This window comes from Urocitellus parryii, chromosome 4, assembly GCF_045843805.1.
Source record: "Urocitellus parryii isolate mUroPar1 chromosome 4, mUroPar1.hap1, whole genome shotgun sequence".
Classification (NCBI taxonomy): Eukaryota; Metazoa; Chordata; class Mammalia; order Rodentia; family Sciuridae; genus Urocitellus; species Urocitellus parryii.
In genome coordinates, this window is record NC_135534.1 from 79,836,462 (window position 1) to 79,859,727 (window position 23,266).

The 23,266-nt window shown below is 32.9% G+C and overlaps 1 protein-coding gene across 1 annotated transcript in view; it reads right to left on the bottom strand.

The window, feature by feature from the left end:
- Positions 1-3,456: 3,456 nt before the first annotated feature.
- LOC113177799 (N-acetylated-alpha-linked acidic dipeptidase 2-like) overlaps positions 3,457-23,266 on the bottom strand; it is a 39,944-nt gene continuing 20,134 nt past the window's right edge. The window contains 8 exon segments of the mRNA XM_077797305.1: positions 3,457-3,646; positions 5,938-6,030; positions 7,343-7,425; positions 10,648-10,911; positions 13,598-13,692; positions 19,098-19,185; positions 20,053-20,120; positions 21,056-21,119. Coding sequence (XP_077653431.1) covers positions 3,457-3,646; positions 5,938-6,030; positions 7,343-7,425; positions 10,648-10,911; positions 13,598-13,692; positions 19,098-19,185; positions 20,053-20,120; positions 21,056-21,119 — 945 coding nt within the window.

Below are 23,266 nucleotides of genomic sequence, written 5' to 3' on the forward strand. Positions count from 1 at the left end.
ACTATTTCCACTTACATAAAAATTACTATCACATGATTCCATTGGCACATGTCACAGTATCAATAGGTTCCTAAGCCTCAGAAAAACAGAATTTTGCAGGATATCAAAACTATGATAATTACCTTGCTTGTTCTTAATTTGCATATTATAGAAATTTTAGATTTTTTTGCTGGCTAATTAACACACTTTCATTTCCTCATACCTACATTAATTCTCTTTTAATCACAATATTATTGAGGATTATGAATGATCAACTGATGTTTCTAAAAATGCATTCATTGATCCTTTAAGGTTACCAGATAGGTCATTTTCTTGGTAAGAAAAAAATATGACTCTTCATTCTAATATAATTTTTAAAATGTTGTGCACTGTGGAAAAAAATATCAAAATTGATTTTTTTGCAAGATAATAGTATATTTTAAAATATATGTAGTAAATAATAAAAATATACTATATTGGCTCTGAATCTCTGAAAATATCTTGAGAAAATTTAAAATATAAAAGTATTTCTAAAAATATTTGTTATCTCTAAATATATTCAATCCAATTTTTCCTAGTTGTAACTGGAGCAATTATCTGTCAGTTACAACAACATCCCCAGGAATGAAACTCCCTATCGAAGAGATTTTAAATAGTGCATGTATGCTTACATTTAGGAAGATCACTCTAAGTATAATTATGGATATAAAGGAGAAAAGGAAGTGGAATGATCTCAAGAGAAGTCATATCATTTAAGTGAAAGATGGCTTCTCTGAACTTAGATTAATTAGATTGGAAATTAGAATATAAGAACTATTGAAAAGGTAGAGGTATAGGCATGGTGGTGCACACCTGTAATTCCAGGTACTTTAGAAGCTGAAGCAGGGCAAACTGTCAGAAAAGAGAATATAGAGCAAATTACTTCATTGTTAGAAAGCAACAACAAGGGAAGGCTGTCTAGCTTTTACTATGTAGCACTATCATTTATTTGGAGGTGACTATTTTACCCTAAACTAATTTCTACACTTAAAAGCTCAAGGATCAACTAATTGATGTCCTTTAAAGTATGAACTTTGGGAAAATATTCAGATGGCCAGTGTGTGTGTAGGTAAATGAGTATTATTTATATCCTCAGAAGAACTGATAAATTAGAAAACTGGAAGAGGATTTATATTTGTGAACTGTATTGCATCCCATAAATTCATATACTTTTTCCTGTTCAAAATGAAATTTTTATTTTACCAATTATAAAAGGAATATATCCTGATATTAAAAACTTCAGCAACCCAGAAAAAAGTACTGATTCTTGCCACCCCAAAGTAAGCACTGTTGACATTTTGTTGATATTTTTATATTTATATTTATCACTTTTTTGCAACAAAAGTCACGGACAATTTACCATATGAATTAAAATGTATATAGCATCAGTTTTAGGATTATACAGTAAGTTAATCAGTTCTCCATTGAAATTTTGTTCATTACTTACTCATTTCACTATGATATAGAATACTGCAGTAAACACCCTTATGTTATATATTCTGTTCAATTTCTCTACAGAACAAATTTTTAGAATTTCTAAATATGTATATATATATATATATATATATATATATATATATATATATATATATTTTTCACATGCCTGTAGTTTAGTGGTCTACTTTAATATTATGTAACTTCTGATTGTATTAAACATGTTTAATTTTTTAGATGACTAAAGTAAATTACTGTAGTATAATAGGAATGTATGGCTTATTTAACTTTGATTTTAAAAATCATTCATAAATCAGGCAATACACACTGACAACAATATATTTCGTTGTTATTATTTTCTATGTATTCTTAAAAGAAACAATCGTTCACTTGGGGGAATAATGATTAACAGCTCAACTGTTAATCAAATGCTCAGGAGAAAATTTTTTTTAAAAAAAACATTCAAATGTGTAATTAACATGGGATAGCACATACCCTACATCCAGTATCATGGACTGATTACAGTATTTCCCACATAGCTGCTTGTTCTGATCAATTGTTGATGAAAGATGAGAAAAACAAAATAGCTTGCCAATTAAAAGAACAGTAAGTTGCAAAGATTAATACTTTATCCCAAATACATATTTCAAGTCACATATGTGGGTTAGCCCGTGTATTTCTTCAAAAAAAAAAAAAAAGCTGCCAGCAGGAATAATACCCTTCAAGAGATTTCCAAACTTTTGTGTTTTGTCTCCTTTAGAAATGATGTAATAGAGTTAGAAGGAACTGATGTCCAGTTATATATAATTGACTCAGTTGGATAGTAGAAATGTATGACTCATGGGTGTTAATCCACTCTTTTCTACAACACAGTGCCTCCCCATGCATGCCAGGCAAGCGCGTTACTGCTTGAGCCACATCCCCAGCCCCAACTTGTTATCTTTTTAAAGCAGAAGACTTTGTGGTATTTTTCATAGAATAAGTGGGACACAAAATTTATCTTGATGACTCAAGATTATTGTTACATATGTGCTTATTTTATTATGGGGAAATGGTGAGACACCCTGTAGTAATGTTGAGTTATAAAAGTAATGTCTGTTTCTAAATACCCCAACTCTTTGTTATATTAAATCATATTGTTGGCCTTGTAAGGAGTGCCAGATGTAGTTTCTCCTTGCAGTCAAACTTGGAGTTGTCCCTTACTTGCGTGTGCCTGCCAATAAATCCATTCTAATTTTTGATTTTCACCTCTTTTTGGTAATATAGTTGAACAGTCAAGCTAATTGAAACTTAATTATGTTCACCTGTAATTCTGTGGCTTCATAAAGGCTTGCAGATGCTGATATGCTTTATAGAAGCTAGACTAGAACTTTGTGGCAGCTACCTCATCACCTATTAGATTTATGTATTTATTCAGTAGAGTTGAATTTATCAAAAGTTTAGATACTATTGACTTTTTCTGACAATTGGCACTGCATTGGTAATTTTACAAGAGAAGATGTACTATCCCAGTTTTTCTACCAGACCTTTATTTTTTTGTAGTCAAATTTTCCAGGGCAGAATTTTCATACAGTAAGATGTAGACATTTTTAGTTTGATGAGGTATGGCAAATGTGTACACTGCTGTAACAGCTCAAGATACAGAAAACGCATTTATCCAAGAAAGATTTTCCATACATCTTTGTGATCACCCTTTCCCTCCAGTCGTTTGTCCAATCACCAGTTTATATCTAGTTTAACACTTCTTCATGTAAATGGTTTTGCCTTATGTACTCTTTTATGCCTAGCTTCTGTCACTCAACAATGTCTGCCAGTAGCATTGCTTCCTTTAATTTTACTGCTAAGTAGTATTCCCCTATGGATATGTATTCCCACAATTTATCCACTTATCTGTTGGTAGACATTAAAAATCAAGATTTTAGAACACAGGCCATCAAAAAGACTAACTTCATCCTCAGACTTTCAGCAACACTTTTAATAGTTATTCACTTAGCTGATGCCTTCTTATAACACTTCTTTCAGTGTTCCTGCTGCTGCTTGAATTGTGAAAACTGCAATAGAAATATGTTTCTTTACTTTTGCCCAGGCCAAATGAGGGTCTGCTTTATTATCAATATCAAACATAGCATCATAAACCCCAGGAAATGATTCTCCAGCATATTTGTTGTGGCTACTTGGAGCAAAAATGATGTGCCTAAAAGAAAATATTCTTATTATTTAAAACAATTGGAAATGAATTACTACCATAACTATATTCACTTCAGAAGTTATGTGAGAAAGTGAAAGGGTGCAATACGTTATATATTCACTTAATAAAGTAACCTTTACAATCATACATGGAAAAAATATTCCTATACCACTGCAGTACACAAACTCCGTAATGTAACAACTTTAGAATATACTTTTAATATTTAGTTAATAGTCAAAAATGTATTTTTAAAATACAGTGTAGGCCAGTCACAGTGGCATATGCTTGTCATCCCAGTGATTCAGAAGGCTGAAGAAGAAGGATCATAGGTTTGAGGCCAGCCTCAGCAACTTAACAAGAACCTGTCTCAAAATAGTAAAAGCATCCCTGAGTCCAATCCCCAGTACCAAAAAAATAAAATTAAAAAATCAGTGTAATTTTTTTGGAGATTAGGTTGTAGTAACCTCATCAAATTTTAAAATGTGTTGGTCCTTAGACCCTGAAATCCCAAGTCCTAATTATGGAGATAGTAAATGTTCAAATAGGACACAACAATGACTTACTTCCATATATATTTATTATGTCCTATAGTAATAAATAACTGGGAGAAAAGACTCAAAGTGGTAGAGTGCTTGCCTAGAACAAGTGAGGCACTGGGTTTGATCCTCAGCACCAAATAAAGATATAGCGTTGTGTCCATCTGCAAGTAAAAAAAAAAAATTAATTTAAATAAGATAAATTATAAAATGTGAGCCATATAATATAGCAGTAGGCTGCAGATGAAAAGAGCAAAACTATAGAGTAACATAGAAAGCTAAAAGAGATTATTAAGGGAAAAAATATGTAAACTCCTATATGGTTCCATTTATCTTTAAGTAAAGAAATGTTCATATTATAATGTGTGCATGTATATGTATGCAGGTAATATGTGTACTATAAGTAAATGTATACATATATACATGAATACAATTTATGCGTAATTACATGTAAACAATATATACAGATTATAATGATACACATTTCATATATTCATACATATATATATATATATACATATATATATATATATATAGTGTGTGTGTGTGTGTGTGTGTGTGTGTGTGTGTAAAGAAATTCCCAGTAAACACTGAATTTCAATGAAAATAGTGGGACTGAGTGAAATATAGGCGGGAGTGATGAAAATGCCTTGTCTCTTTTTTTTCCTATGTGCTCCAATAAAGACTGATATTTTTATATTTTAAAATAATAGGTGTTTGATTATATATAATAGAAATTTAAAGAGACTAATAACAAGATTATAGATACTGTTTTTAACTTTTTGATTTATATACTTAACTAATTGTCCTATTTCATTTGCATGAGTAAACATTTATGTTCTTATTTACAATTTATAAAACTAACTGCCATTTACTGAGTGTATGCTTCTTTAATTTTGCCTCGCTCACACTTATTATGTAACAGAGCTGGGCTCCATAAACTTCTTATAATTACTTAAATGTTAATAATAATCACTGACATTTAGAAAAGTAATGTATACAACAATTTTTGGCATGTTATTTGTTGATAGATAGCCTTAGCAATTAACATCATCTTAATTGAGATAGGAAAGCCATGGAAGCCACTTAAACTAAATCTCACATCTGTAAGTGAACTTGATCATATATTTTATGACTTTACATTTTAGGACCTTTCTAATTTTCACAAGAAACCATAATTTACAAAGGACCTTGAGAAAACATAACTGATATACAAAAAGAAAACCATTATATTTCTTTATAGGAACATGGCAGCCATCTTTAAAAAACCCAAAATGTTATATGGAAATGTTACTCTACTTTGGAGAAAAGATCTGGTTCAAAGGGAGAACATTACAGAATAATAGATTTCAGATCTTTATGAAGAAAGTTTTGTAATAATGAGACCTTCTCTAACAGACTGAACTTCCTCATGAAGTAAGCTTCCCATCCTGTATATGTTAACTGAGAATCTGTAAGGATTCATGTAGATAGTTCAACTAGCTGAACTCTCTAAGATCTCCTTTTAAATTCTATGGCTTGATAATTTTGTTATAAGAGTTCTTATTCAATCCTCACCATTTGTAGAAAAATGTGTAATTTTTTGGTATTATGTATTATACTAGTATTAGATGCATAATATGCCCATGTTTCCTTCAGTATACATAGTCACCCTCTATTCATTTAATAATAACAGTTTACAGCAGGCTTTGGGTATTTTTTTTTTCTTGTCAAAGTGAGGTATTTGGTACCCTTTAGTGGATTCCATACTGTTTTCCTTACCTATAGAACTGTCTCCCTGGTAAACCAAGGGGATGAATGAATGCTCTTTCCAGAAGCATCAATTGGTCATTCATAATTCTCACTGCAATGGGACTTTGAGAACAAGAAATATGTAATTAAAACCTTTACTATAGAACCATATTTAAAATAATATTAAATAAAGATGACATGGAAAAATAATTAAAATCAATATATTTTTCTTTTTAACAAAAATGCATATTAATCCAGTACTGCTTTACATGATAAACTACATAGCAAGGTCATCATTCTGGCATTTATAATAACAGTCCTACTGGTAATGATTTGTTTTTCAAAGCCGCAAGATTATCAAAAAGAACTGGAAGACAGTCAACTAGCATTTTGGATAGTACAGGGTGAACTACCAAGTTGTTCCTGACAAGTCACTCAGGCTACTGTGGAAGAAAGGAGCCAAATAAAGGCAGAATAGCAAACAATGGCTGAAGGTTTTAGGAGTCCACAAGAAGGGAAGGAAACAGTGGGCTGGGAATTCCTTTTGCACTTGAAATTTTCAGACTGTCATCTTGAGTTCTCTGGGCACTCCTACAATTCAAAGGAGAAGAAAGTCTCCCTAAAATGACTGACAAAGCCATTTTAAGGTGTGATGGCTCATGCTTGTAATATCAGCAGCTCAGGAGGCTAAGACAGGAGGACTAGAAGTTCAAAGCCAGCCTCAGCAATTCAATGAGGCCCTAAGTAACTTCAGGAAACCCTGTCTCTAAATAAAAACACAAAAAAGGCCTGAGGATGTGGCTCAGTAGTAAAACACCCCTAGGTTCAATCCCAGGTACCAAAAGAAAAAAAAAAATGACTGGCAAAGCTTTCTGTTTTCTGATTAAGTCTGAAAACGTAATGTCATGGACTATAATGTGGAGCAATTTATGTTTATTACATAATGTTTTACTTTGAATATAACTTTTAAACTATTTTCAAGCTAAAACTGGCAATAAGTTATATGAATTCGATAAAGAAAGAATTATAAATTGATGCATAGAAGTGTTGGAAAAGGACTATAATTAAATAGAGTACAAAGGCACTTAAACCCATAAAGCTATGAATGAATACTAGATAAACAACACAAACTCCTAAAAACACGTTTCTGGCCCTTGTATTGGAATGAGTGTTTAGACTTCCATTTACAACAGTACCTCCTAAATCACCTGAAGTTCTTTTTAAAAAGCAAATTTTAATTCTCTATGTCAAATTTTATTCTCTATGGTGGGCTCTGATTTCTGCCTTTCTAACAAGCTTGTAGGTCATGGTGTGCTATTGATTTGCAGACCATAATTTGAATAGCAGTGATTTAGAGCTGAAAGCTTAAGGGAGTGAAAACAGTTCATTCCTGCAACCAGATTATTCTTCAAAACATTAGGCATCTGAAACTTACTTATTAAGATCAACTTCTGTAAGTCTTCTATGAAAATCTGAAGCAGCCTCTGAGAAGTTTTTTACAGCAGAAAACAAGGAGTCCTTTTTTTAAGTAGAAAAAAGAAATTACAGGCATTAGTGAGTCATATTTTAATTTCATTTTTCTGTCCTCTCCACACTAATGTGATAGAATAGATGCTGAAACTATTTTGTTATTGAGCCTTCTTGTAGATTCATGAAAAGTATTAGGATATATCACCAAAAATATTGTATGAAATTTTTTAAATGGCTAAAATTATTCTTAAGGAAATTACCACTCAAAAATTTAGAATATAGATAATTCTTTGACCTATAATTTACTCAAAGCCAATATTCATTCCTTTATATATTCATTTTAATACATTTTTATTAGGACAACTACTCCACATAAAACACTGAATATATAGCTATAAATAAATGATAATCCCTATAATTGTTACAGGATTAAAACAATAACAATTTTTTTTTTCTGGCACCAGGGATGGAACTCAGGGGTACTTGGCCACTGAGCCATATCCCCAGCCCTATTTTGTATTTCCTTTAGAGACAGGGTCTCACTGAGTTGCTTAGCGCCTTGTTTTTCCTGAAGCTAGCTTTGAATTCTTGATCCTCCTGCCTCAGCCTCCTGAGCCACTGGGATTATAGGTGTGTAACACTGAGCCCGACTCAATTTTAATTTCCAAGCAGTACATTTAAGATCTTACTCAAAAGGCAACCTGTGACAAACTGATATATTCTGACTCAATGATCAGGTTTGATGGGTAAAACTTTTCTTTAGTTTACAAATTAGGTTCTCAGGACGATTTTAATGCTATAATTTATTGTTTTTCATGTTTTCTAAGCAGGAGTTGATTGATGGATACTGGGAATTGAACCCAGTGTTGCTTTGCCACTGAGCTACATCCTCAGCCCTTTTTATTTTTAATTTTGAGACAGGGTCTTGCTGAGTTACTGAGGCTAGCCCCAAATGTGTGATCCTCCTCTCTCAGCTTCCCAAGTGTCTGGGATTATAGGCATACACCAACCACTGCACCCGGCCTCTAAATAATATATTATTGTTTTGCTATTTGCATCATTCTGTTATGCAAAGTATAACATAAAGTATTCATTTTATAGATACAGCAAGTACAGCTCAGACAACAGGATTTCTATTAGGTCACTCTGGTAATTGGTACCTTCAATATAAACACATTTAGAATGAAAAACAGGGTCTTTTCATCCTAGATTTTCTTCAATTTTACTTGTGTTTTAAATCTTGCTTAAATAATAACAGATGTGATGGAAACTGAGGGAAGAGAGTATTGAAGTTTTTCATTTTAACTGTTTAACAGAAGTTACAAGGCACAGTGGCACATGCCTGTAATCCCAGTGACTGAGAAGCCTGAGGCAGTAGGATCAAGGCCAGTCTCAGCAACTTAGACCCTGACTCAAAATAAAACATAAAAAGGACTGGGGATGTAGTTCAGTGGTAAAGCTACCTGGTCACAATCCCCAGTATTGCAAAAAAGAAAAAGAAAAATATACTGAAGTCAAGATAAGAATGGAAATGTTTTCCTAGAATTTAGTGACTCAGGTCAATGACAATTTTGGCAAAAGCTACTTTCAGTGGATAAGATAGCACAATGAATTAATTTGTGTGGCATGGAGAACTGGAGACAGGGAATGCCAATTTTGTGTTCATTCATTTGGTAATTCATCATACCTTTCTTCTTCATTGAAAACATTTTCCAAGATAATATTTTTGACTGGCACTAAATGAAGACTTTCAATAGTGAAAGTAGTAGTACACATGAAAAAAAGAAATACTGTTGAAAGATAGGAAAATATTTCCTCTGAAGGATAGTCACCAATGAAGAAATTACTAAAACAGAGCAGAGCAAGGCATTGACAGAGCAGACCAGGTCCCAAACACGGTAAGCTGGTAGAAGAATGAATACCATTTAAAGGGAGCCCTTCTGTTGAGCTTGTGTAATTTATGCCTCTTGATTGGACCCTGACTTATACAAATGGATAAGACATAATTCCACCAAAAGGAAATCTGAGCACTTATAAAGGCAACTATATGCTAAATAGCCAAAGAAATATTAAGGACTGTCTTCCTGTTAACTCTGCTTATTTCTCTAATTTAATCTCTTCATTTCCTTCACCATGCAAAGATACCCCAATCATTGATATAACCACAATTCTCTGTATTTTCTTTGCTTTATTTTATTTCTATATCAAAATACCTCTGTTCTTTGTAACTTCATAAAGATTACTAACACTTATGTAATAATACTTAAAATAACATATGACCACTCCATAACACTTTTCTGTGCTATAGTACTCTGTGTACCCTCTAATATCCTATGCATTTTGTCTTCTCTTGCCCACATAAGATTTTAATCTTTGAGTATTTGACTAAGTCTTATAATACAATCTCTCAGAAATAAGAGCACTTTCGACAGAGTAAACAGCACATATTTTACAATTTTGTTATATAAGAATAAGTCCCCCTGAATAATAAAGAAAGTGATAATAAAATAGTAATAATAGGCAGCATTTATTAAGCACAGTGCTAACCACCACTGCTTTTATATTACTTAAAGATCTCCACAATAATCATTGACATATTATAGTCTTTCATTTTATTGTTTCACTTCTTAAAAAAAAAAAAAACTGGGGCATAGAAAAGTTAAGTAACTTTCCAAAGAACACACAGACTAAATGGTAGAGCTAGGATCTAATTTAGGCAATCTTCCAGACCCAATAATCTATGCTACTATTCTACATTATATTTTAATTCCTACTTTATAGGAGATATATGAAGTAGAACCAAAACTGAGTGACCAGTTATAAAAAGAAAGATATTTACATAGTTATAACATATTTACATAGCTTATAACTATGTAAATAATTCTTCATTTACACAAACACTAATGGAAATATTCAGTGATAAGAATGTTTATACATATATGTAGTAGAACTGGTGGTCTTCTCTACTTTTCAATATTTTTATAATTTCTTCACTTTGCTTTTGTAAAAGTGAAAAATGTTCTTAAAGGCAGTATAGTATAAGGAATATTTACCAATCCACTGCTTGTAGCACTAACTCAGCCATAATGGATTCATTCTAGACACATCAGATTAAATCAGATTCCGAATTAGGTAGATGTTTATTTTTGTGTAAAAGAATTAGTTAGGCAAAATAAGTAATTATGACTAATTCTAGAATGAAACAGTATCTGTTGATCATAAAAGATAATATCATCAAGCACTACCTTAAAGATTATAAAATGTCTTACCAAATGATACCCCCTCATCTTTCAATTGCTGGTCATATTTCTTGGATAAATTGAAGATACTTGCTGCATAGTTTTCCAAAGCTGTTCCATAGTCTTGAATATTGAAAGGAATGATTATAGATTCTGCAAGCTCTTATACCAGTGCTCCTCGTAATTGAGCCACAGAGAGCTGTTTCTTAAATGTGGGGTAATAAAAATTCTCTACTAATTCAAATGTTTCATAAATTGTGTGATATACAGGGTAGCTGCTGTATTTATCTGTTTTCTAAAAAAGAGAAGATGCAAGTGTAAAATAAAATTGGATATTTATTCAAATTAAAATATTTTATGTAATCAAGAGAAGTGACTGAAGAATTAATATGTATCCTGAGTTTTAACACAATAAAGCAAAAATATTGAAATTTGATTAACTAAAATATTGCAACCAAAAATTCACTGATTTAAAATTTTACCCTTATTCATTTTATATTCATGCAGCTTTTATTCAAAATGCCGCTGCTTGAAGTTTTTATTTATTGTATTTCTAATAACTAAAATTAAGGCATATATATTCGATCTGCACATTAGCAGTTTGAAATTATCCATCAATTGGGAATTAAAGGTGCTTGGTAGTTAGGTATTTATTCAACTGAACAATGGTGTATTTGATGTCTTCCCTCCCCAAGAAGTGTATAACCAAATCATTTAACCTTTATTGTATAATTAAGAGCTACTATAATGAACATTAATTATGGTATAGTAGGATCATATAAAAATATATATAATTTTAGTTCTTACGTATACCTATCCTAAGTTTAGTTTACCACCTGCTACCTTGTAATAGGGTTATCATTCATATTATAATTCTTATTTAGTATCACTAGAAAAAAATTTGTCTTGGTCACTCTCCTTCTAATCGTCTGTTTCTAATCTGTAGTGGTCTTAGAAACTACATAGCTGCTCAAATTGATGACAGGGTACAAAAGTGAAAAGGCCTTGAAAATGAATTAAAAGCCCACCTTTTATGTACAGTTGACCACTAAACAACATTGGTGTTAGAGATGCTGATTTGTCCCCACACATATATTTCAAAATTCAAAGATAACTTTTGACTCACCAAAAACTGAACTACTAATATCCTGTTATTGACAGGAAGCCTAACTGAAAACAACAACAATTATCATATATTTTGTGTGTTATATTATTCTATATAGTGAAAATATGTGAGAATCAGAAAAGATTACTTTTTATTATGCTATGCAACTTACTGGAGAGACAACTGATAATGCAAGGATAATTAGTGTCATATGGCATTTGAAACAGATACTTGCAAGACTTAAGCTCACCACAATACAATAGAACACAGCTATGAAATTATTATAGTAGTATAGTGTAGACTATAATTAATTTTAATACTTCTTTACATGTTTATATTTCTTTCTCCTACAAATGATACCAGGTCTCCTTAAGCATTTGTGTGTAGGTTTTGATAAATTCTAAATAGTTATAATACACTTTCCTGGTAGTAAATAATAACACAGACTATTATTTAAATACATTTAATGTATTCATGACATACCTAATCTTTTATGTGTATTTTTTGACAGGGAGGCTACATTATTCATCTGTACATTTTTCAAATTGTAGTGAATCTCCAAAAAAAATCTACATATAAATGAACCCATGCAGTTCAAACCCATGTTGTTCAAGGGTCAACTGTATTAAGTATAAGGCATATTAGTATACAGAATTTATACATCTATTTTGTAATATTCTGGAACTGCTCTAGCTTAATTCTTTGTTCTTAATTATATTTTGGACTGTCAATTTTATAATAGATACATATTATCAACATGCAAGATGTTGGTGTGTTGCATTTTTGATTTGAAAATTGATTAAAAGCTGTGAAAATCTGTGTTTACTAATGTAATCTTCAGTGTAATTTATGGTTTAATTTATAATATAGACAAGTCAATATGGTATGTTGACTATATCCAAGTTAACTATGTCATCTGGGTGCTTAGGTGACAAGGATGCAAACTAGACACTGCAGAACAGAAGAATATCAAGTTAATAATTAAGAGAAACTTGCTGTTCTTTACTCAGAAGTCTTGGACTCATGATAGGCAGGATTTGGAATATGAAGAGGGGCTACTGACAATAGATAATACTAGTGTACCCCTCAAAATGTATTCATCCTCCGACTGCATTTTACTCAGGAAAAGGACATCAGAGCCTACAAGATGAGGCTAGGAAAAAATAAATAAAACTAGGCTAGAAGATGAGATTTTTCCAACTTACCTTGAATCAAGAAAAGAATATGAATTACCTACTACTGATAACCATGTGGCATTACTCTGTGAACAGCCATTTCAGTTAATAAACCTAGTAGTGAAATACTCACAAAATAATCCAAATTACTTCCTGGTTTATCTAAAAGAGCAGGCAGTCTGTCTGCATCCCTGGAGTTCTTCCCAGGCCACATGTCTATCTGGTGCCCAATGCCAAACAACTCAGAAAACAGTTCCTCACCAATGGAAGGTGGATTCATTACATTGTTGCTATAGTTTAGATCTGAAATGTCCCCCAAAGTTCCATGAGTTAAAGGTTTGGTCCTCAGATTGCACTCCTAGAAGGTAGCAGAACTTTTAAGAAGTAGGCCTTGTAAGAGGTCTTAGGTATTTGGGGCATGATAGCCTGGAAAGATAGTGGCAATACTTCTTATTCTTATTTCCCTCTTGGCTTCCCAGCTATAATTAGGTCAGCAGCTTTCCTGCACCATGTGTTCTCCACAAGATGTGCTTCCTCAACCAGGCCCAAAAGCAATGATGCCACTGACCATGGACACAATTCTCCCAAATGCTGAGTCCAAATAACCTCTCTCTATCAGTTGTTCACCTCAGGTATTTGTTACAGTAATGGAAAGCTGACTAACACAAATGCTATATATTGAAAATAATAAAGTGGCTTACCCTGTTCTTGGTGTAATGAACTCTGCCTGAAGCAATTCCAAGTCTCTGAAAATAAGCTTCAAAATCACTTCCAGATCCCAGCTTGTTGATTCTAGATGTAAAATATGGAAAAATAAATAAAAATACATACATACATGAATATATAATTAGATAACACAAAGTTAAGTAGATGATTAAAGAATCCTGACTCAAGAGTAGTAAGAAATTACATAGTGTATGTACTACAAGGATTAGTACAAGCTAATAGCCTTCAAAGTAATTTTTTCCTAGCATACATTGGAAAATTACTGTAATAAATTTATAAATCTGCATTGAAGACAACCAGAGATTGGCAGTGTCATCAAAACTTGTAGCCCAGTGATTTAGCCATCTTCCAAATTTTCAGCATCTAAGAAAAGTGCAAAGCAATGTAGCTATGTGCCTACATTGGAGCAGTATAGTCCAATATAAAATTTGCCACAAGGAAATCTATATTTAAGATCATGAAGAATCTATGTGTACCTCATTTCATTCCAAAAACAAATCTATTTATATTTATTTGCATATAATTAAAATCACTGTAATATGCACATGCATATATATGCATATACATACATACATGATCTAATGATGTGAATTTTTTTTGTGAACTAATGGTGAGTCAATAAAGCAGAATGTAATATTATATTTGCATTAAGAACTATGCCTAATAGAAGAAAAAGCAGGCCCAAATCTTCACCATGTTGCCTTAGGAGATGACTTCCTTAACAAGATCCTAAAGCACACACACACAAAAAATCAATACATGGGATGGATTCAAACTAAAAAGCTTTTTCTCAGCAAAGGAAACAATCAATAACATGAAGAGAGAGCCTAAAGAATGAGAGAAAATCTTTACCACATGCACTTCAGATAGAGTACTAATCTTCAGGATATATAAAGAACTCAAAAACCTTAACAAAAAAAAAAAATAAATAACCCAGTCAATAAATGGGTTAAGGAACTGAACAGACACTTTACAAAAGAAAAAATACAATTGATCAACAAATACATGAAAAAATGTTCAACATCTCTAGCAATTAGAGAAATGCAAATTAAAACTACTCCAAGATTTCATCTCCCTCCAGTCAGAATGGCAATTATCAAGAATACAAGCAATAATAAGTGTTGGTGAGGATGTGGGGAAGAAGGTACACTCATATATGCTGGTAGGACTGCAAATTGTGCAAGCATTAGGAAAGCAGTATGAATATTCCTTAGAAAATGTGGAATGGGACACCATTTGACCCAGCTATCCCACTCCTCTGTTTATACCCAAAGGACTTAAAATCAGAATACAGTGACATAACCACATCAATGTTTATAACAGGTCAACTCACAATTGCCAAATTATGGAACCAACCTAGATGCCTTTCAACAGATAAATGGATAAAGAAAATGTGGTGTGTATACACACACGCACACACACAAAATGAAATATTACTCAGTCTTAAAGAATGAAATGACCGCATTTGCTGGTAAATGGATGGAGCTGGAGAATACCATGCTAAGTGAAGTAAGCCAATCCCCCAAACCAAAGGCAAAATGTTTTCTCTGATATGCAGCTGCTGATTCAGAATAAGGCAAGCAGGCAGCAACTAGGGAAGAGTAGAGTTACTTTGGATTAGGCAGAGGGGAGTGAAGGGAGGGGAGAGGATACAGGAGTAGGAAGGATAGGAGAATGAATCAGACATTATTACCCTGTATGCATAAATGACTACACAACCGGTAGTGTGATGCTATATTGTGTACAATCGGAAGAATGAGAAGTTATATTGAATTTATGTATGATATGTTAAAGTGCATTCGACTGTCACATATAACTAATTAGAACACATTTTAAAAATTCCAAAAGAAAAAGAAAGTGTGTATTTCCAAACTACTAGATTATTAGGTGTGTTTTGAGATTGAGGCCTTGGATGCTCTTAAAATATCTTTTGTATTCTACTCTTTGTTGAACAAGGATATGAAACTTTTATGAAAGAAATACATTTAAGCTTTCAAAGACTGATTTCGGATATGAAATGAGGCTATTAACTTCCACCTTCATTTACTAGTATTAGAAATAGCACTGTAGTAGAAAATGAATATACAATAAATTCAAGGAACCTGCTGTTGCATGAATGAAAAGAGGAAAAAATTAACATATTATATATCTATACAAAATCTTTATATATAATCTGTGTATATGTTCTATATATAAAATCTGTATATATTATATATATAATAATATTACATAGATATTATATATATATATATACTAAAATAATTACAGGTCAATACAATTTGGTGGTTGCTAACAATGCCTCTTAGTAAATTTACAAGCAAATAGTCCATTACTTGTTTTTCTTCCCTTCATCAATATCATGGGAAGTTATATTTTTATTAGTATATCTATACATATTGGAATAAAATTTTATATAGGAATACCAAATAGTGACTAATAATATAGCAAAAACATTTTGATTAAAAATTTGCAAAATTACATCCATCTGTGCTCTATTATAGGTTAAAAAATATATTATAATCTCTATAATATAATAGAGATTATAGCTCAATGGCTGTGCTGGATGATTAGCAGAACAAAACCTGGGAGAAGAAAGCTTTCATCAACTTCACTCCATGGCACCAAAATAGACCTGACACCAATGGTACAGAATAGAGAACATCGAGTCTAACCCACAAAACTTCAGTTATCTTATATTAGACAAAGGTGCCAAAAATATACATTGGATAAAATATAGCCTCTTCAACAAATGGTGCTGGAAATCTGAAAATCCACATGTAACACAATGAAATTAAACCTCTATCTTTCACCATGCACAAAACTCAACTCAGAGTGGATCAAGGACCTAGGAATTAAACCAGAGACCTTGCACCTAATAAAAAAAAAAAAAGTAGACTCAAATCTCCATCATGTCCATTTAGGCCCCAACTTTTTTTTTTACTAGTTGCTCAAAACATTACAATGATCTTGACATATCATATATCATATATTTGATTCAAAAGGGGTATGAATTCTTACTTTTCCCATGTGTACAAATTGCAGGATCACATTGGTTATACAGCCACATTTATACATACTGCCATACTAGTGTCTGTTGTATTCTGCTGCCCTTCCTATCCTCTTCCTATCCCCCCTTCCCACTCCCCTCCTTTCACCTTCCTCTACTCCATCTACTATTACACATTTCTCTCTCTCTTTTTCCCTTCTCCCTCACATCATCTTATATGTAATTTTGCATAACAATGAGGGTCTCCTTCCATCTTCCCTGCAATTCCCATTCTCTCTCCCATTCCCTCCCACTTCTCATCCCTGTTTAATGGTAATCTTCTTCTCATGCTCTTCCTCCCTGCTCTGTTTTGAGTCGCCTCCTTTATATCAAAGAAGACATTCAGCATTTCTTTTTTTAGGGATTGGCTAACTTCAGTTAGCATAATATGCTCTAATGCCATCCATTTCCCTGCAAATGCCATGATTTTGTTATTTTTTAATGCTGAGTAATATTCCATTGTGTATAAATGCCACATTTTTTTATCCATTCATCTATTGAAGGGCATCTAGGTTGGTTCCACAGTCTAGCTATTGTGAATTGTGCTGCTATGAACATTGATGTAGCTGTATCCCTGTAGTATGCTCTTTTTAGGTCTTTTGGAATAGTCTGAGAAGGGGAATAGCTGGGTCAAATGGTGGTTCCATTCCCAGCTTTCCAAGGAATCTCCATACTGCTTTCCCAATTGGCCTCACCAATTTGCAGTCCCACCAGCAATGTACAAGTGTACCCTTTTCCCCACATCCTCGCCAGCACTTGTTGTTGTTTGACTTCATAGTAGCTGCTATTCTTATTGGAGTGAGATGGTATCTTAGAGTGGTTTTAATTTGCATTTCTCTGATTGCTAGAGATGGTGAGCATTTTTTCGTGTATTTTTTGATTGATTGTATATCCTTCTCTGAGAAGTGCCCAACTTTCTTAATAAAATTCCTGTAGCTCAAAAATTAAAACCATGAAAAAATAAATGGGATTGATTCAAACTCAAAAGGTTCTTCTCAGCAAAAGAAACAATCAGTGAGGTCAATACCGAGCCTACAGAATGGGAGCAAATCTTTACCACAAGCACATCAGAGCACTAATCTCTAGGACATATAAATTCTTTCCCACAAGCACATCACAGCACTAATCTCTAAAATATATAAAGCACTAAAAAACTTTAACACCAAAATAACAAATAACCCAATCAATAAATGGGCCAAGGAACTGAAGAGACACTTCTCAGAAAAGGATATATAATCAATCAACAAACTTATAAAAAAAATGTTCGACATCTCTAGCAATTAAAGAAATGCAAATAAAAACTGCTCCAAGATTTTGTCTCACTCCAGTCAGAATGGATCTATTCAGAATATAATCAACAATAAGTTTTGGTGAGGATGTGGGGGAAAAGGTACACTCATACATTGCTGGTGGGACTGCAAATTAGTGCAGCTGATATGGAAAGCAGAATGGAGAATCCTTGGAAAACTGGAAATGGAACCACCATTTGACCCATCTATCCCACTCCTAGGTCTATACCTAAAGGACTTAAAAATAGCATACTACAGGGACACAGCCACATTAATGTTTATAGCACCACAATTCACAATAGCTAAATTGTGGGACCAACTCGGATACCTTTCAGTAGATGAATGGATTGGGAAATGTTGGTATATATACACAATGGAACATTACTCAGCAATAAAAGAGAATAAAATCATGGCATTTGCAGGTAAATGAAGTTGGAGAATATAATACTAAGTGAAGCAAGCCAACACCAAAAAAACCAAAAGCTGAATGTTTTCCTTGATATGAGGATACACATGAATAATGGCAATTGGGGGAAGGAGCATGGAAGGAATGGAGGAACTTTAGATAGGGCAAAGGGGAGGGAGGGGAAAGGAGGGGGCAATGGGGTAGGAATGATGGTGGAATGAGTTAGACATCATTACCCTAAGTACATGTATAAGACATGAATGGTGTGAAAATATTCTGTGTACAATCAGTGTCTTGAAAAGTGTGCTTTAGGGCTGGGGATGTGGCTCAAGCAGTAGCGCGCTCGCCTGGCATGCGTGCAGCCCGGGTTCGATCCTCAGCACCACATACCAACAAAGATGTTGTGTCCGCCGAGAACTAAAAAAATAAATAAATAAATATTAAAAAAATTCTCTCTCTCTCTCTCTCTCTCTCTCTCTCTCTCTCTCCTCTCTCTCTCTCCTCTCTCACTCTCTCTTAAAAAAAAAGAAAAAGAAAAGTGTGCTTTAAATGTATAATATGAAATGAATTGCATTCTGCCATCATGTATAACAAATCAGAATAAATGAAACATATATACTCATTAAAAAATTCACTCCAATTATTGATGATACATATGAGGATTACATGTTTGGGGAAATGTGGGGCAGAGGGGAATTTATGGAAGAAAAGATGAATGTAAGTGATTTATCTAGGAAAACCTTTATTTTCAGGTGAAGGGTCTTTTTCCAACCAGCTTTCATAAAGTGATTTACTCTCAAAACCATCATCTGGGCTAGACATCTAGAAAGATAATCAAATACTGGTGATTAAGAACAGAAACAACTAAATTTATTCCATTATAAAACTATATATTTGCTGGGCATGGTGGCACAAGCCCATATTCCCAATGGCTTGGGAGTCTGAGGCAGGAGGATCGCAAGTTCAAAGCCATCCTCAGCAACTTAATAAGGCCCTATGCAACTCATGAAGACCTCGTCTCTAAATAAAATAACAAAAGGGGGCTGGAGATGTGACTCAGTGGTTGAGTGCCCCTGGGTTCAATCCTCAGTACCAAGTCCTCAGGTTAGAAACAATCTGGGGTCCAGGCACAATGGTATTCCTACAGTTCTAGCTTCTGGGGAGGCTGAGACTGGTGGACTGCCCAAGCTCAGGAGTTCAAGACCAGCCAGGGCAAAATGGTGAGTCTGTGTCCTCTCTAGCTTTCAAAGTTTTTAGTTTTGATGGTCTTCTACTTTTATCATTGTTGCTGCCAAACTTTATCTTATGAGACCTGACAAAGTAACCACCCAATTTATATTTGTTGTATGAAAGGAGTGGCTGGGAAACACAATTTTTTGAACTCTGAAATTTTTCTGTAGCAGTTCAATGTTCTTTTCAGTGTAACAAAATGTTCTGTCAGATTAATATTGAGCCTACTATACATTATAAGTTAGGATACAATTAATAAGCATTATTATTAGAAAGAACAGACTGGAAATACTATCTTCATATTTATGTCACATAGTAAATTTCATATTAAAAGTTTTGTTTTTGTTTGTCCTTTATATGAGTCAACCAACTTAAAATTAAGTGCCACTAGCTTAAGGGAAAAAAGTGTTATTCATGTATCCATTCATCAGAAAACATAGTAAGACAGATCTTATATACCTCTTTTGTCAGTTTGTACATCAACTGGTAAAGAAGGGGTGTACAGTCAACTCTGAGAGTATAATTGCCTGAAAAATAAATAAAACTACTATTTCATACTTCCAAATGAAACTTGAATTGTGCTTAATTCTAACATTATTTTAAAATTTTAAATAGGATATAACAGTCTTTATATCAAATGCATCATTCCCATGGAATAAAAGAGGGTAGAATTTTCTCTCCAGGAATAGGAGAATCTGCCATACATATTTTGGGCTGAAAAAGGAGTAAATGGCCTTAGGTGTCTGAGGCAAGAGCTCCCACACAATTCAGACCTCATCCTTATGGCAGTATCTCTCATACGCAAAAGCAGGATAAGGCTACAGAATTCCCTCTGTATTCACTCATTCATTTCAATATTACATATTAAGATATTAGAGTATGTATGTATGCTCTGACATTCATCTAGAAAAATTAAAATTCAACAAAAAACTAGGAACATACATATGTCAAATTCAAAAGGAAAGAGTTTGTGCATATTCCAATAAATACAGGAATCATTCCTGTCTTTTTATACTTTTTAAGAAACTGTTTTAAAATAGGAAATATATCTGTATAAAATATTCTATAAATATTATTACAGAAAATATTTCTGTATGAAATATTCTGTAGAATATTTTTACCAAAATTTATTTAATATATCCATAACAAAAATGTGGTTAACACTAGAGTTTAAGTAGTAGACCAAGATAGATAAATAAATATGGTAAATATAACAAAGAAACTAAGAGCAATAGGTTAGTTATGATTCCCAATAATTGATATGAATCATTATTTTATCCATGGTAAAATAGAAAATTAAGTTATTACTGAGAAGTCTCATAGGAACAGAATATCTGAAATAGATAAGAAGTTGGAATTTATAGACTTAAAGGACACATAATGCATAATAACCATAAAGGAAAATTACTCTAAGTAAAATTTACTTTCTAAACATCTTACTTAAAAATGAAATAAAATTTACCTTCTATAGATGAATCTGAATTGATATAAGCAACACTTCTCTCCTGGAGTATTTTTACATTCTCCTATAGTTGAAGCAAAGTTGTTAATTCACAGTATTTACTATCATAAAAATATAAACAAAATAAGCACAATAGTTTTGTGGAAGAATGATCTGCAAATATCTTTATAACCAAATACTTACACCTGCCTGTGACCATAGCTTCTGAGAAAATGTTGATAATTGGTTGGTTGAAAACAGTATGCAATTAAAACAAGAAGATTACTATGAATCAGTAGCTAATATATATAGTAATAGCAGAGAGCCCCAAAGGAAAAGAAACATTTTCAATATGTGGTTCTTTGATTCTCTGAATCAATAGATGTAGGGATGAGGTTCCGAGATTCTGGGGACTCAGCCCTGATATACTAAATCAGAATTGCTCAATGTGAGGCCTGGAAATCTGTATCATCAGGTATCCCTGAGGATTAATCTTCACTCCTGTTGAGATTCACTAAGAGTGAATACCCATGTAAAGTTACCATTTTAAAAGCAAAAATAGAAAATATTCATACTATGTTAATAAAAATATAAAGAAATGAAAAATAAAAAAGAACAGAGGGAAAAATGGTGGAAAGAAGGAGTGACAGGTTTGAACAAAAGTAATTATGCCATACACACACACAGACACAGAAGGGAACATGCTGAGAGAGCCCTTTACCTCTCTTTCAAGCTTTCTTCCTCATGAGAACAAGTTATAGTAAAAACATTTAAGGCGGTATGTCTAGGCCCAAATAACTGTCACCTCTTTGCTCTTGCCTACAAAAGCAAGATGATAGCTGCCTTTTCATTACATAAAAATGTACTCAGAGCTTCCACTATAACAGGTTTATAATGGAAATAATGAAGATTTCTCATGTGTATTTATAAGTGTATAGTATGCTGTTGAATATGATAAAGAGTCTGATAATAAACTAGAACAAGTATTATTTCTTAATTGCTATTTATATGTTAATGCAAAACATATTAATCACTTTCTGTTGTAAATTTATTTACTCTGAGCTTCTGAAATTAAAGAAACAGATGTGTATTTATGTATATATGTATCATAAGAAATTACATATTTCTAAAAATAAATTATCTTAATTAATATTTGATTCATCTAAAGTAATGTTCTTCCAACATGCCATCAGAATACTAATGTAAAAATTAAAATCTACAACATACATATGATCAACAAAGCATAAGTGATATCAGATAAGTATCTATGTGCATGATTGTATTCTCATGTTTATTTGATTTGTATTATTTTTATAAATTTAAAGTAATGCAAGAAGAAATGAGTCAAGAGGGAGGCATTTTTTTTAAACTAAACACAATGCAAAACACATATGCATGCTTCATAAGAACTCCATACAATCTGGACTGACAAAAGTTAAATACAGGGTAGAAAGATAGCAAGTACTTTCACAGTGCACCTAAATTTATAAAAAATGTATGAGCTTGTGGTGAGCCGTTTCTGTGAACTGTGGCCGCCATTACAAGATGGCGCTGGTTTCCCCTGTAGTCTGTGACAAACAACTCCTTATCAGAATGAGTTGGCACGCTGTGACTTGGCACCCTATGAGAAAAGTCCACGTGGCAGTTGTGCATTGGGGCTTTATCTGCTTTATTAAGGCTGGGGCACACGGGAGTAGTAGTAGTAGCAGTAGTAGTAGTGGCAGTAGGAGTAGCAGTAGAAGTAGTAGTAGGAGTAGCAGTAGAAGCTAAAAGACATGTCAAAACAAAGGCCTGAATAAACTGCTGAAAGAAGAAAAAGTATCAAGGACCTGAATAAAACTGCTGAAAGAAGATTCCTGAGTTGCGTCTTCCTTGCGGGCAAGGGGTCGCGACATGAGCTCACCTCAAACACAGAAGAACTTAGAGATTATTCAATAGGGAGGCATAGGAAAGAAACAAAAGAAAGGAGCATATGACACTTAGAGAATCCAGAGCCAGTTATGAATGAAAATCAATCATCTCTCAAGGAAAAATGAACCTGTGAAACTACACAGTAAATTGATTAACTAAAGTAATCCAAGTTATAAAGTTGAAATTTTATATATATCCTTTTACAACATATATATCTTTAGCAAATGGTATATATGTTATAAAAGGCAAAATGTAACTATGGTTGCTATTTTATGTGGAATTTGTAAATGTGAAATAATTATCAGAATATAATCTTCTTAA